The sequence below is a fragment of the Oncorhynchus mykiss genome, chromosome 7 (assembly GCF_013265735.2).
Source record: "Oncorhynchus mykiss isolate Arlee chromosome 7, USDA_OmykA_1.1, whole genome shotgun sequence".
Classification (NCBI taxonomy): Eukaryota; Metazoa; Chordata; class Actinopteri; order Salmoniformes; family Salmonidae; genus Oncorhynchus; species Oncorhynchus mykiss.
This window is the reverse complement of record NC_048571.1, coordinates 52533855-52549444: the sequence shown is the minus strand read 5'-3', so window position 1 is coordinate 52549444 and position 15590 is coordinate 52533855. Positions and strand designations below refer to the sequence as shown.

Below are 15590 nucleotides of genomic sequence, written 5' to 3'. Positions count from 1 at the left end.
GTTGAGCTGTTGTTGCTCCTAGATGTTTCCACTTCACAATAACAGCACTTAAAGCACTTACAGTTGACTGAGGCAGCTCTAGCAGGGCAGAAATTTGACAAACATACTTTTTTGGAAAGGTGGCATCCTATGACAGTTCTTCAGTAAGGCCATTCTACTGCCAATGTTTGTCTATGGAGATTGCATGGCGGTGTGCTCGGGTTTATACATCGGTCAGCATAGGTTGTGGCTGAAATAGATGAATCCACTAATTTTAAGTGGTGCCCACATAGTTTTGTATATATTGTGTTTGCGAGAAGTGTGGGCTTGACCTAACAAACACCTATCATATCGTAAGAGCCTCAATGTGTCTGAAGTGTGCCAAATAATAACGTCCTACAGGCATTGAATTTAATTTCTTTGCTCGATTATGACAATCTTGTTCCATCGGGATGCAGTGACCTGTTTGTTACTAATCAGTACTGGGCTTTAATGAGATACTGTATGTGGCAAGGATCAGTTTTAGGGAATGATCAAGGTTGATCTTAGCGATGCTACAGTAGATATGGATGCCTGGAAGTCAATCATAACATTTTTGCTAATAATAAAACTACAAGCTCATACTATTGACAAACTGCAAGATGGCGATACAAATGTAAAAAAAAAAAGTTTATTTTTTTCATTATTTGCTGTCATACATGAATATACTAAGGTTAAAGGCAACCAAATGAGTATTGTTTGAAGAGGACAAACATAAAAGCCAAGTACAACACATAATAGGAGACTAGGGACTCCTCTCAGTTCTGACACAGAAAAATATTTTACTGTACCACATCACACCTCATTGGCTAGTGGTTGTATTTATTGAGTGCTCAGCACCCTGTTTCAAATATAAAAATACATTTTTCACTCAATAGAAATGTATAAAACCACCCACAAAAAGATGGGATCTTAAAAAAATAACAAATTAACCTGGAAGCACTTGGGATAAAGTTATTATTGATTAATAATAACCATATAACTGGCAAAATGAGAAACATCTAGATTTCAACAGAATTTGTTGTTTAGTGTGTAATGGTTATAGTTGGGACTGGGGAGAGAAGGGAAGGGTCGGGAGAGCTTATCAGAGCCATAGATACAGTATTAAGAGTTTAGCATCTGTGTTGTCTATCGTCTGTGTTGTCACTAAATCAATCTTCCTGTACCCTGTGGAGATGATCCAGCATCAGTTGTTAAGGACAGAATGTAACCTTTTACATGTAACACTCAAGTAATTTAGAAGATGTTCTTAACCAGTATGACTGTTTTGGGTTTCGCATCCTCAGGGCAGCAGTGTAAGGTCTTTGGCATGGTTTTGCCAGCACACCTATAGGCCTTTCCTTGACTTTCCCACTAGTTCTCCAAAAGGTGTCAGCTACCATGGCAGCATCTCACCTGGCATGGAGACTGGCATCGAACTCCACTCTGGGGAAGGCACAGTATTTTGCCTGGGCATGTTTGGGGTGTGAGAGGTGTGTAAAATGACAGGGCGAGACTTTGACCCGCCAACATAGCTCAAACACCTCATCTTATTTATCAGAATGTTATTAATTGTTTCAATATTATACCCTCACAGGAGGATAAGGCTTCACAGAGGAAGCACTGATCTCTACTCTATGGTACTGAGATGAGGGGAACTAGGTAAGGGGGATATGGGAGCAAGGTTTAGATGAGATAGGGGGTCAGGAAGGCCCGGTGGGATGAGACTTTGTGATTACCATATCCCCCAGCATACATGTTTGTAACAAAGCAGTTGTATAAACGGGTTGGCTGACAACGTCACAGAAATGAAGAGTGTGCATCAATGTGGCCTTGCTTTGTTATGATTCTGAATGATCAGATAGCTAGAAAAAATGACAAGAAGATGTAATTTTGCGATTCGTAGCTGGCTCGTTTCAGCTAGTTTTATCTTGTTCTTGATGTGTTTTCATTGATTTCATGTCAATGCCAAAATGGCAAAAATTCACTAGCTTGCTAACCAAAAAGTGTAACGAGGTGTTTGAGAGAAGTCCTCATTGTACAAATGTATTTATGTTTTCATTAAACATTTGGAGACTAAATACAGCTTACATGTTGTCAACAACCGAAGCGAACCCCCGTCTGTTTTGTTCTCACTGTTCTATAACCAGTGAGTCGTAATGAAGCAAGAGTGCCGTCTCAGCCTGTGTGCGGAAATCACATTTGATCCAAGACGTTTCCCAGCTAGCACAGTGGATCTGGGCCGATTCCGGCTGAGAGTCGAGGCACTCGGCTGAGAGTCATGTGGCCGACGTCATGTAGCCTGAGTCTGGGCAGCCTTTGACAGTATTACTTATGGCTAGGATGCGGGGATTGAGCTCGGGCCTATTCCGGTGTGTGTTATCTGGCCCAAATGTTTAATTTGGGGCTCGGATCGATTCCGGTGAGAGTTATCTGGCCCAAATGTATTACTTGGGGCTCAGGCCGATTGGGACTACTCTCTGGCAGATGATTACACGGGCTGCTTTATATAATTAACATTTCATTATAATTTTTTCCCCATATTTTCTCATTGTTTCTGTGATAAAAAAAGAGTCCTGTGTAGTATTTTAGTATTTTGATACTTTGTGCAAGGCAATTGATAAGCATTAAAAACTTTGTGGATGGAGCCTCCCGAGTGATGCAGCGGTCTAAGACACTACATTGCAGTGCAAACTGCATTGCTACAGATGTTGGTTTGAGACCGGTGACGGCCGTGCCCGGGAGACCCATGAGGCAATGCACAATTGGCCCCGCGTTGTCCGAGCTAGGGGAGGGTTTGGCCGGCTGGGATGTCTTTGTCCCATCGCGCTGTAGCGACCGCTGACACGGTCACCAGGTGTATGGTGTTTTTTTGTGGATAGGTATAATTTGTATGTATAAAATGTATAATAGTAATATTTAAAATTACGAAATTGGGTAATTTTTAATACATTTATTTACATTTGCATCAGGCCTCTTCTGGGGGGATTCTGGTAAGATGCCGTCAAAGTCAGCTGAATTCCGGTAGACAGAAACGGCCCGATGTACTTGGGCCGATTCTGGGCAGCCGATTCGATCAGTTCAGCCCCCCGGAAGAGGGCCGCTTCTGGGCCGATTCCTCATTGCTAGCTGGGTTTCCTCAAATTGTCCTGCTACTCTTCCTGTGGTAAGAACAGAGTGACACAATGTGATTGCAATGACAATAAATGCTTATCGCATTGTAGTGTAGGCATTCCTTAAAGATCCATACAGAGTATATGTGTATGAAATAACTTGATTTATATTTAGAAATTATGAAGGCTATTCTATAGTATTATATTATTGAAGGTAAAAATAATAAGAAACCTCCATCGTTGTTTTACTGCATCGTTGTTTTTTTCAGCATACAAAACATTTCGGATTTGCTGAATGCACTTTCTTGTAACAGAGGTGTGCCTAGTCTGCATCACATTAAGGGTATGCAATTCCTCTATCTCCATAGCTTTTGACATGATACACTATTACATACAATACCTGTCTATAGCCTACTTCTCCTTCTCCTGATGTCACATTCTATACAGTTCTTATATCCTTTTAAGCCTGTCCATGTCTGCAGTGCAACAGGTGGTGGTGGTAGGGGCGGGTTTGGGCTCAGATTTTTAGCGTCTTGGTGAGGATCTTTTTGAGGGCGGGTCTTTTCTGGTCCTGTGTGGTGTCCTGGTGTGGGTGGGGGGTCTCGAGGTTGTGCAGCTGTTTCATTGGAAGGGTCTTCTGGTCCTTGGTGTCTCGTTTGGCCTGGCGTATCAGGCGCTTCATGTTCTTCACCTTGTCCCGCAGATGGCTGTTGGCCTTCTCCAGAGAACGCACCTTTTGGGAGAGAGTCTTCACACGCTCCTCCTCCTCAAAGAGGGCCTTCTGCACCGTCGAGCACAGCAGCTGGAAGAAACAGGAAACAGGAAGTCAGTCCTGTAGTTTACCAGATTGAAGTTGATCATAATTGATTCAGATGATGTGTGAGTTCAGAGAATAAAGTCTCAGGCTGTTGTTTAGCATGCTGCTCCCATCATTGTTTTAGACCTTTGATGATCCATTGCACAAACCCCAACCAAGTTGTTACACTAATTCAGTCCTGAATCTTTAGATCCTATGGTTACTCAAGTGCCTGATACAGTCTTAATGTTTGGAAATATATAATTTACTTCAAAAGGCAAAGATATCCATCTCCTTTCTTTTGAAACATATTTCAGAAAACAAATGCTTGCCTTGTAGGGGGGATATGCTAAAATGGCCATGTCAAGCCACAATTTATTCTGTGCCAAACGATAGAGATTGAAAAACCAAAATCTAGAAACTGTTCCAGTTCAGTGATGGAAAGTCTGAGACAGATTCTAATAATTTTCACCTCATATGTCACGAATAAGACCTAATCCTTTGAAAGTGAATAAACTGAGATTCAGGATGAACGATATCTGCTAATTTACTGTGTTTTTACTTTAGTTTAAAAAATATCAGGTTGGTATGAGATAAAGTACATCTCCAAGAGAACGAGTGAGAAACTTCTACAGCTAAGTAGAACATACTACAGCTAAGTTGTAGGTGAACATACTATCCAACTGAAGAATATTCCCTTAATTCAAGACACATGACGCACAACTTTAATGATTAACGATAAACACAAGGCCATTTCTTCAGAATGATGACAGGTGTCATCAGTTAACAGTGGTAGTACTGAGGAGAGTAACCTATCATGTTTGTTGATAGTGTTAAATCTTCTAAGACCAACAATGAAGTCTACTTGTATTTAAAGAGATTCCCTGGTTCTTTTGGATACTTTTTAGCCAGGAGTTGTAAAATTCAAAAGACACTTTTTTGCAGGTACATGGTAACAGTTGAATAAGATGAGAAAAAAATAAGAAACCCACACACTGCTCATGATAGTATCACTGCTCTTTATGAATTAAGCTTTATGTAACGGCCTTCGTCAAAGCTTTTGTGAGTTTCATTTCATTTCATAAATATTTGAATAAAGTGTGAACATAAAACGTATTAAACACATCTGTAAAACCACAATGAGGACATCGAGTCATCTGAAGTGGTGGCATTAATTCATGTTCACATTTACAAAATAACATGCATGGGCATTTCATCCTTAAGACCTTAAGACCAGGAAATAATGTCTGGAGAGTGAAAATCCCAAAACATTCTCCATCGCTCAGAGTATTATTTATATCCCCTCCCCTGTCTGATATCTTAACTTTCTCTGTGCCACAAAATCTAAAAGGTAGAAATGTCATGTTTTTGATCATTCTAGAAGAAAAAGAAACGCACACTTAAGACGAGGTGCTGGCTAGCGGAGTGGAAACTTGAAAATAAAATAAAAGAGAGCCGCACACTCTTGGAGCTCAGATGCAAAAATTGAATACCAACGTTTCGACAGCCAAGCTGTCTTCATCAGGGTATAATCACAAACACTGCGGGATGACTCGTTTATATAGTGTCAAAAGACACAGGTGTCTGTAATCATGGCCAGGAGTGGCCTACTGTCATTGGTTAATAATCAAATATTAAAATGTCATACAAAGAACAGCATACAAACAAATGGATAGCATACGATCATAGATTAATTTGACTATACAAGTTTACACACAATTACAATGGCAAAGTCACAATAATCACAAGAATGGCTTCAGATCAAAGTCTACGTTGAGACCGAAGGGCACAAGGGTCTTTAAATTAAAGATCCAGGCAGCCTCTCGTTTTAACAATAAATTATCAAGGTCACCCCCTCTCCTAGGGAGGGTGACATGTTCGATGCCAATATAACGCAGAGACGAAATCGAGTGGCCTGCCTCCAAGAAGTGGGCCGCAACTGGATAAGTAAAGTTTTTACACCTAATGGTGCTACGATGCTCTGACATACGTACTTTTAATTCGCGCTTTGTTTTACCTACATAATTTTTACCACAAGTACAAGTTATAAGATAAATAACTGCCTTAGTGGAGCACGTAATAATACCTTTTATTGGGATCGATTTCCCTGTTTGTGGGTGTTTGAAAGATCTACATTTATAAGTGCCATTGCATTGAGCACAGCCATTACATTTGTAATTTCCATCCAGTAGGGGCGCAAATAGACGTTGTTCAGGAATATCTTGGGGTGGTAAATCAGAGTTTACCAATTGGTCTCTGAGATTTCTGCCCCGCGAGAATACGACCAAGGGAATTTTTTGTTCAGGGCACTTTGAATAGCGGGTAGTTAGAACGCAAGAATGCGTCTTTTTGCGAGACTGACCTGTTTTTGATCATTAAAATGTACTGCGACTGGAAAATCCCTGTCGTTTCTCCTGATGTTCACTAATTCTCTGTTTCAGAGAACAAGAGGTTTTACCTACATAACACAGCCCACATGGACATATAATCATGTAAGTAGATAACATGGGTGGTGGAGCACATAACAATGTCATTTATTTGGAACTGTTTTCCTCTATGTGGGTGGCAGAAACTTTCACACTTCATCATATTGCTGCACTGTGCGCAACCTCTCCATTTATTTGGAAGAGGGCGTAAAAGAGCCTGGCTCATTTGATTTTGTGGCTGGCTGTTGGCATGGCCTGTTGATCACGTAAATTGCGACCTCACCTATATACAGTCAATTCAGAAAGTATTCAGACCCTTTGATTTTTTCCACAATTTGTTATTCTAAAATGAATTAAATACTTTTTTCCCCTCATCAATCTACCCATAATACCCCAAAATAACAAAGCGAAATGTTTGCAAAAGTATAAAAAATAATAATATATATCTTATTTACATAAGAATTCAGACCCTTTGCTATGAGACTTGAAATTGACCTCAGGTGCATCCTGCTTCCATTGATCATCTTTGAGATGTTTCTACAACTTGATTGGAGTCCACCTGTGGTAAATTCAATTGGACATTCAATTGGAAAGGCACACACCTGTCTCTATAAGGTCCCACAGTTGACAGTGCATGTCAGAGCAAAAACCAAGCCATGATGTCGAAGGAATTGTCCGTAGAGCTCCGAGAGAGGATTGTGACGAGACAGAGGTAGGGTACCAAAAAATATCTGCAGCATTGAAGGTCCTCAAGAACACAGTGGCCTCCATCATTCTTCATTGGAAGAAGTTTGGAACCACTAAGACCCTTCCTAGAGCTGGCCACCCGGCCAAACTGAGCAATCGGGGAAGAAGGGCCTTGGTCAGGGAAGTGACCAAGAACCAGACGGTCACTCTGACAGAGCTCCAAATTTCCTCTGTGGAGAGGGGAGAACCTTCCAGAATGTCATCCATCTCTGCAGCACTCCACCAATCCAGGCTTGATGGACAGTGGCCAGACAAAAGCCACTCCTCAGTAAAAGGCAAACAACAGCCCGCTTGGAGTTTGCCAAAAGACACCTGAAAGACCATTTGAAACACGATTCAGGAGGAAACTTGGCAACATCCCTACGGTGAAGCATGATGGGGGCAGCATCATGCTGTGGGGATGTTTTCAGCAACAGGGACTGAGGGACTAGTCAGGATCGAGGGAAAGATCAATGGAGCAAAGTACAGAGAGATCCTTGATGAAAACCTGCTCCAGAGCTCTCAGGACCTTAGACTGGGGCAAAGGCTCACCTTCGAACAGGACAACGACCCTAAGCACACAGCCAAGACAATGCAGGAGTGGCTTTGGGAAAAGTCTCTGAATGTCCTTGAGTGGCCCAGCCAGAGCTCGGACTTGAACCTGATCGAACATTTCTGGACCTGAAGACCTGAAAATAGCTGTGCAGCGAAGCTCCCCATCCAACCTGACAGAGCTTGAGAGGATCTGCAGAGAAGCATGAGATCTTGTTGGGGATAGGGGGCAGTATTTTCACTTTGAATGAATTGCGTGCCCATGGTGAACTGCATCCTACTCTGTCCTAGATTGCTAATATATGCATATTATTATTACTATTGGATAGAAAACACTCTGAAGTTTCTAAAACTGTTTGAATTATGTCTGTGAGTATAACAGAACTCATAGGGCGGGCAATCTTCCAAACAGGAAGTGAAATTCTGAATGCGTGTCTAATTTTAAGTCATCGCCTCTTCCCTTCCAAATAAGATATGGATCTGTTAGCACTTCCTACGCCTTCCACTAGATGTCCTCATTCAGTAGAACGTGGAATGGAGCCTCTGGTGTGAACTTTGAGGGGAAATAGTCACTGTCCTGGCAGAATGCAATTTCCCTGTGGCGCATTTGTCTGTGGATGTCACCATTGTTCCATTTGGCTGCAGATGAAAACGTATGCTCCGGTTGGAACGTTTTTGGATATATATGAAAATAACATCCTGAAGATTGATTCTCTACTTAGTTTGACCAGTTTATTCGACCTGGAATATATATTTTTGAAGTTTTCGTCCAAGTTCTCCTGGACCAGTGTCAGCTTTTGGGCACGTGAGCTGAAAGTGCTAGCAAATGCTTCTAATTGGACACTAGTATTGGACATTATGGAACAAAACAACAATTTATTGTGGAACTAGGACTCCTTGCACTGCATTCTGATGAAAGATCATCAAAGGTAAGGGAATATTTATGATGTAATTTCGTATTTCTGTTTACTCCAACATGGCGGAGAAATATGTTTACGTCTGAGCGCCGTCTCAGATTATTGCATGGTAGACTTTTTTCGTAACGTTTAAAAAAAATCTGACACAGCGGTTGCATTAAGAACCAGTGTATCTTTAATTATATGTAGAACATGTATCTTTAGTCAAAGTTTATGATGAGTATTTCTGTTATCTGGCGTAGCTTTCTATAATTCCTCTGGATATTTTGGAGGCATTTCTGAACATGGCGTCAATGTAAACTGAGATTTGTGGATATAAATATGCATATTATCGAACAAAACATAAATGTATTGTGTAACATGTCATATGAGTGTCATCTGATGAAGATTATCAAAAGGTTAGTGATTTATTTTATCTCTAATTCTGCTTTTGTGACTCTATCTTTGGCTGGGAAAAAAGGCTGTGTTTTTTTTTTGATTTGGTGGTGTTTTTGCTGTAAAACATTAAAAAAATCGGACATGATGGGTAGATTAACAAGATGTTTATCTTTCATTTGCTGTATAGGACTTGCTAATGTGTGAAAGTTAAATATTTCGCCATAACAGGATAAACTCCCCAAATACAGGTGTGTCAAGCTTGTAGCGTCATACCCAAGAAGACTCGAAGCTGTAATCGATGCCTAAGGTGCGTCAACAAAGTACTGAGTAAATGGTCTGAATACTTATTTAAATATGATATTTAAGTTTTTATTTTTATTATTTTTGCAAAAATGTCTAAAAAACTGTTTTTGTTTTGTCATTATGGGGTATTGTGTATAGATTGATGAGGACCATTTTTTATTTAATCAATTTTAGCATGAGGCTGTAATGTAACAAAATGTGGAAAAAAATCAAGGGGTATGAATACTTTCTGAAGGCACTGTAAGTTGTTAGTCATAAGATATGGTATCAATAGCTCTATCGATCACTGAGTAAATAGGGAAAAAACAATGAGGTTTTGTCAAATAGCAGTAGGCCAGATTAGAACCTATGCCGACACTGTATACAGTATATAGTATATACAGTATGTGCTGGAGGCTGCGTCATTACTGCTAGACCAGCCAGGCCACTCAGCAGGTAACTCTTAACAGCAAATTCCAGGTATCCAAAACATTTGGAAGGAGAGATGGAGCTTGTTTGCCTGAGTATGTGTTTCATTCAGACCAGAGGTACCCACAGTAAAGTCCCCATTTCCACATCTTTCTGTCATTGTAATTGTAAATGCTATGGTTTTCCAGAACAAGCTCCATTGTGAACACATACCTATTTAATTGCCCTTGAAAATGTCTGGAGTTGAAAAATCTGGACTGTGATCTGTGCATCTTTCTCCAACGTATGATCCACACCTGCACCACAGCTACATAATAGTCGTAGACATCTTTGAACGCTATCCTTATCATATCTTTCACATGGCAGCCAACCCAGTTAGAAAAATTTTGATACATTCAACTGTTTACGCAACCAAACCAAAAAATACTAATCACAAGTGGCAGATGAATGATGTATCACTGTGGTCATAATGGTAGGGACCCAGGTTCCATTGAATCATTGACATAACATGCAATTTTGACACTCATCTATTCATTAATACATTTATTTCCAGCCTTAGTGGAACATTTTCCCATGTTATCAGAGGGACATCTTAAAGGTTTTTGAGGGAAAACAGCTGTGGGTCCCAGTTGAAGATACCTCCATGGGCATGATATTTTCAGTCTAGCGCAGGTAATTGACGACTATAATCATAACAGCATGTGTGTTGGGTAATTATCATTCGTTTTACATGTGAAGTCCCTAGAATGTCATTCTTACACAGCAGTAACAGTCATGTCTGTGTGGCATGATGACAGTATATGATTGCGTTGTGCTGTCACACAGTCCAGCCTGTGGGCCTAGCCATTCCTTTCAGTTATTTTGTAATACGAGTGTAATCATAAGAAAAACATTGTGCATTTCCTTGGCTTTGCCTCTGATTACAGATTTGAGCTGAGATGTGGTCATTAATGGAAACATAAGCCAATTATTATTCCTTCACCGTGAAAGAAGGCTTTTATGTGCAGTCAGCACATGATTGGAAACAGAGAAGACTGATGTAAATCTTGAATTCAATGAATGCCGTCTAAAGATGTTGAAATGGCAGATTTTTCGCTTCTATTAAGGGACCGTACAGGACTCTATGATGCAATCACTGGCGTTGATCTTGACACTGAAAATCTGAGGTGAACCATGGATAGGTTATGGAGAAATGTGTAGCCTTCATAGTCATCAGCATGTTTACTAGCATTCAGTATCTTACAATGCGTATGAGGCACACTTTTCCCTCAACCTACTTCAAATCAGGACCACGGGACAGGGCTTTGAAACTGATCTAATATTTTGGTCACACTTAATTTGAACAGTTCAGATAGTCCATCTGTAAATGCTCTAAAGATGGTCCTACTATCAGCAAACTATCTGTCGCTAAGCAACTGCTTGCTAAGGTTACGGTTAGGATTAGGTTTAGAATAAGGGTTAGGGTTAGCCTGTAGAGCATCTACAGATGGACTACCCAAATATAGTTTTACCAAAATGTTTTACCTACGGTAGCAGTCAAAAGTTTGGACACACCTACTCATTCAAGAGTGTTTCTTAATTTGGACAATTTTCTACATTGTAGAATAATACTGAAGACATCAAAACGATTAAATAACACATATAGAATCATGTAGTAACCAAATAAGTGTTAAACAAATAAATATATTTTATGTTTGAGATTCTTCAAATTAGCCACCCTTTGCTTTGACGACAGCTTTGCACACTCTTGGGATTCTCTCAACCAGCTTCTTGAGGAATGCCTTTCCAATAGTCTTGAAGGAGTTCCCACATATGATGAGCACTTGTTGATTGCTTTTGCTTCACTCTGCGGTCCAACTCATCCCAAACCATCTCAATTGGGTTGAGGTTGGGTGATTGTGGAGGCCAGGTCATCTGATGCAGCACTCCATCCCTCTCATTCTTGGTCAAATAGCCATTACAAGAAGTACAGTCTAATACATTTCTGTTCTTTGCTCATTGTAGAAAACTCCATAGATGGATAAAAAACCTGTATGCCTCTCCTTGTCTCTCAGCCGCATCCCACATCCTACTCTCCAGTCAACATACTCTATTCTGCATTGACACTTAGAGAGAGAAGCACAGCGAGCTCTAACCAAGGGGAGTCTGACTGTCTGGACCATCAGAGTAAGGCCTCTATCCACCACCTAAAGAATTCTGGTCTCCCAGCCACAAAGAACAAATTACACTTACAAGCCTCTCCTCAGTGGACATTTGAAGATTGTGGTTAGCCCTGACTACAAAGCCACTATTTGGGATGTAAAAAATATTTTCACATGGCCATCCCCTTGTACTGTAAAAACAATTTACACACCGACCTCATAAAATGTACTCAAAAAGAATGATTACCACCACAAATAACCTTAACTGTAGCAACCCTGTGTTTATAAGCGTGGATAATCGACTTGACCACTTCTCCCTGTTTGTCTCATTACACTACGCACAGAGCTGGCTGCAGACAATGATCAGCTAGTGGGAAATCAAATAAAAAAATGTACTGCCTTTTAAAACAACATATCTGATATGGCTGACATGCTTAAACAAATATGGTTTCTACTGACAATTGAGATGTACAAACTATGGCATAAGGGGACGACAAGCGGATAAGAGGCAATCTGTAATTTCGATTAAGACATTAATGAGCGAGCTAAGACGGATTTAGTCAATATAACTGTTTGTTCAGAACATTCTTACAGTGTTCTCCCTGTACATCAAGTCAGAACCGTATGATAAATAAAAGGGGCATATAAGCCAACAATGAAAGCACTTACAATATTTGATGATTACGTTTCTCTAAAACAGGTTATAGGCTAAATTCAGAGGGGAAAATAGACCAAATTATTAGGGTGAGGCACATGGGCTACTAACAGCTTACTACACAACATACACTTAGTATTACCTTCTTAGCTACAGTATACATATCTCATTGGCATATATGCAGCAGCATTCAAGACATTTATGGACTCACCTTGTTGTGCTGTACTCACTTGAACAGGAAGGAGGTGCGGCGGTCCTCTGTTGGCAAATTTTGTCAAACTTTATCATCAAAGTGTGACATTCTCTGGATTTATGGTGCTTTCAAAACATCTTGGAACTCGGAAAAAAACAAGGTTGAATCATGATGATGTCAGTGATCTTCCGGGAGTAGCTCTAGAATGAGGCCCGAGTTCCTAATTTACAATTCCAATTTGGAAGTTGACCGTTCAAAATGCATTTTCCCAGTCGGAGCTAGTTTTTTCCTGAGTTCCAAGTTGTCTTGAACTCACTGAAGTCAGATTTCCCAGTTCTGAGTTAACACTTGTTACGAGTGCGACAGAAATCATGCTGGATTGACAGCATGGCCAATGTTGAATGTTTATAATTTTAAGCTTGGAAAAGAGAACCTTAAACTGAGAATTGGGACCACGTACCCACTCCAATGAATAACAGGCTAGTGATTGCTTTGCAATGCTTACAGTTAGCCACTGATTCCTTCCAAACCACTCATTGTTGAAAGTGTGATTTCCAACTTGCTGTATAATGTTTATGTCCAATGCCCGATGAGCACCGATACTTTTTATCTATAATTTCTCTTCATTATTTTGCTTCATATGACAAGGATTAAAAAGGATTTGCCTGTAGATTGTTAACTTGATTCATGATGCTCAAATCAAATCAAACTGTTGTGTCATCGGCAAACACACTTGATGGTGTTGGAGTCGTGCCTGGCCGTGCTTGAGGATCAGCGTGTCGAATGTGTTACCTACCCTTTGACTTCTGGCTAAGATTTTGAAAGTATGTTCAATCAAAGCTACTGTAGATATAACGTGATTTGACATTTTATCTGTGGCCAATGACCTTGAGCCTTCTTGGATGGGCACTTATAATGTAACTCTATGGCAGCTCCCAAGGGGCTTGAATTTTGGAGCTCTACCCTTAGAATTGTCAGTGATGTAGTGTCCCCATGTGTGACAGAACACTAAGCCAATCACGGCGCAACTAGAGAATATTACCAACCCTTACACTCCGCATTTTCTGCTGGCTGCTCCACCACCACAGAAAGCACTGAGTTAGGCTGAAACACCTGCATTTTGGAGCTGCTTTACTCAAGAAAGCAAAATAAATACCATGTTTGTATGTTTGTATGGAGGCTTTATTAACTCAAATAAATGTGGCTAAAAATGTGGGGTTCAAAACACCACTGCTCCTGTTGCATTCTGTTTCATTATAGGCACTGTTCCCTAATTGGGGGTTAAAACTTCTTATGGCTGGGGGCAGTATTGAGTAGCTTGGATGAATAAGATGCCCAGAGGTGCCCAGAGTAAACTGCCTGCTACTCGGTCCCAGTTGCTAATATATGCATAGATAGAACACACTCTGAAGTTTCTTAAACTGTTTGAATGATGTCTGTGAGTATAACAGAGCTCATATGGCAGGCAAACGCCTGAGAAACAATCAAACCAGGTAGTGGGAAATTTGAGGTTTGTTGTTTTTGAACTCATTCCCTATTGAAGATACAGTGGGATATTGGTCACATTGCACTTCCTAAGGCTTCCACTAGATGTCAAAAGTATTTAGAACCTTGTTTGATGCTTCTACTGTGAAGTGGGGGCAAATGAGAGGGGAATGAGTCAGAGGTCTGCCAGAATGCCTTGAGCTCGTGACGCTCGTTCACGTGAGAGCGAGCTCTGTTCCATTGCTTTTCTACAGACAAAGGAATTCTCCGGTTGGAACAGTATTGAAGATTTATGTTAAAAATATCCTAAAGATTATGTATACATCGTTTGACATGTTTCTACGGACTGTAAACTGAACTTTTTGACATTTTGTCTGCTCCTAGTGAACACGCTTCGTGAGTTTGGATTTGTTTACCAAACACGCTAACAAAAGGAGCTATTTGGACATAAATGATGGACATTATCGAACAAAACAAACATTTATTGTGGAACTGGGATTCCTGGGAGTGCATTCTGATGAAGATCATCAAAGGTAAGTGAATATTTATAATGTTATTTCTGACTTCTGTTGACTGCACAAGGATAGGATATATTTTTGGCTTGTTTAGGCTCTGAGCGCAGTGCTCAGATTATAGCATGGTTTGCTTTTTCCGTAAAGCTTTTTTGAAATCTGACACAGCGTTTGCATTAAGGAAGAGTGTATCTAAAGTTCCATGTATAACACTTGTATTTTCATCAACATTTATGATGAGTATTTATGTAAATTGATGTGGCTCTCTGCAAAATCAATGGATGTTTTTGGAACTAGTGAACATAACGCGGCAATGTATACTGAGATTTTTTTTATATAAATATGAACTTTATCGAACAAACATGTATTGTGTAACATGAAGTCCTATGAGTGTCATCCGATGAAGATCATCAAAGGTTAATGATTAATTCTATCTCTATTTCTGATTTTTGTGACTCCTCTCTTTGGCTGGAAAAAATGGCTGTGTTTTTCTGTGACTTGGCTCTGACCTAACATAATCGTTTGTGGTGCTTTCGCCGTAAAGCCTATTTGAAATCGGACACTGTGGTGGGATTAACAAGAAGTGTATCTTTAAAATGGTGTGAATAACTTGTATGTCTGAAGAATTTTAATTATGAGATTTCTGTTGTTTTGAATTTGGCGCCCTGCATTTTCACTTGCTGTTGTCATATTGATCCCGTTAGCGGGATCTCAGCCCTAAGAAGTTAAGATCTCAGCCCTAAGGGAGGTTAAGTTAAACATAATACTATGCAGCGCTACCTTTTACTAAAAACTTCCTGTCTATCAAGTGCAGGTAATTATGGAAGACTTTCTACAATATGCAACGCTACATGCTACCTCAGCCATGGGGAATGGCAAGGGAATTTGATCAGCTGTCTATAGTGTGTCTGTCAAAGGTTTCCTGCATGTGTTTTGATGAGATTCTTCCAACCTAGGTTGTTTTTCTTTGCCGGTCTTGCTCTTTGGT

General features: G+C 40.2%; 1 protein-coding gene across 2 annotated transcripts in view; it reads right to left on the bottom strand.

Annotated features, from left to right (window-relative positions):
* Nucleotides 1-629: 629 nt before the first annotated feature.
* Nucleotides 630-15590, bottom strand: part of LOC110527978 (coiled-coil domain-containing protein 3) — a 37546-nt gene continuing 22585 nt past the window's right edge. The window contains exons 3-4 of one of the 2 annotated variants that reach the window (XR_005052600.1): nt 3511-3912; nt 630-3158 (exon numbers count right to left, since the gene is read on the bottom strand). Coding sequence is in view for 1 of the 2 variants with exons in the window: in XM_021609638.2 (XP_021465313.2) it covers nt 3628-3912 (285 nt within the window). In the remaining variant the exon portion in view is untranslated. Of the gene's footprint in view, nt 3913-15590 lie in introns of both variants that reach the window. The other variant, XM_021609638.2, reaches the window with a different exon arrangement.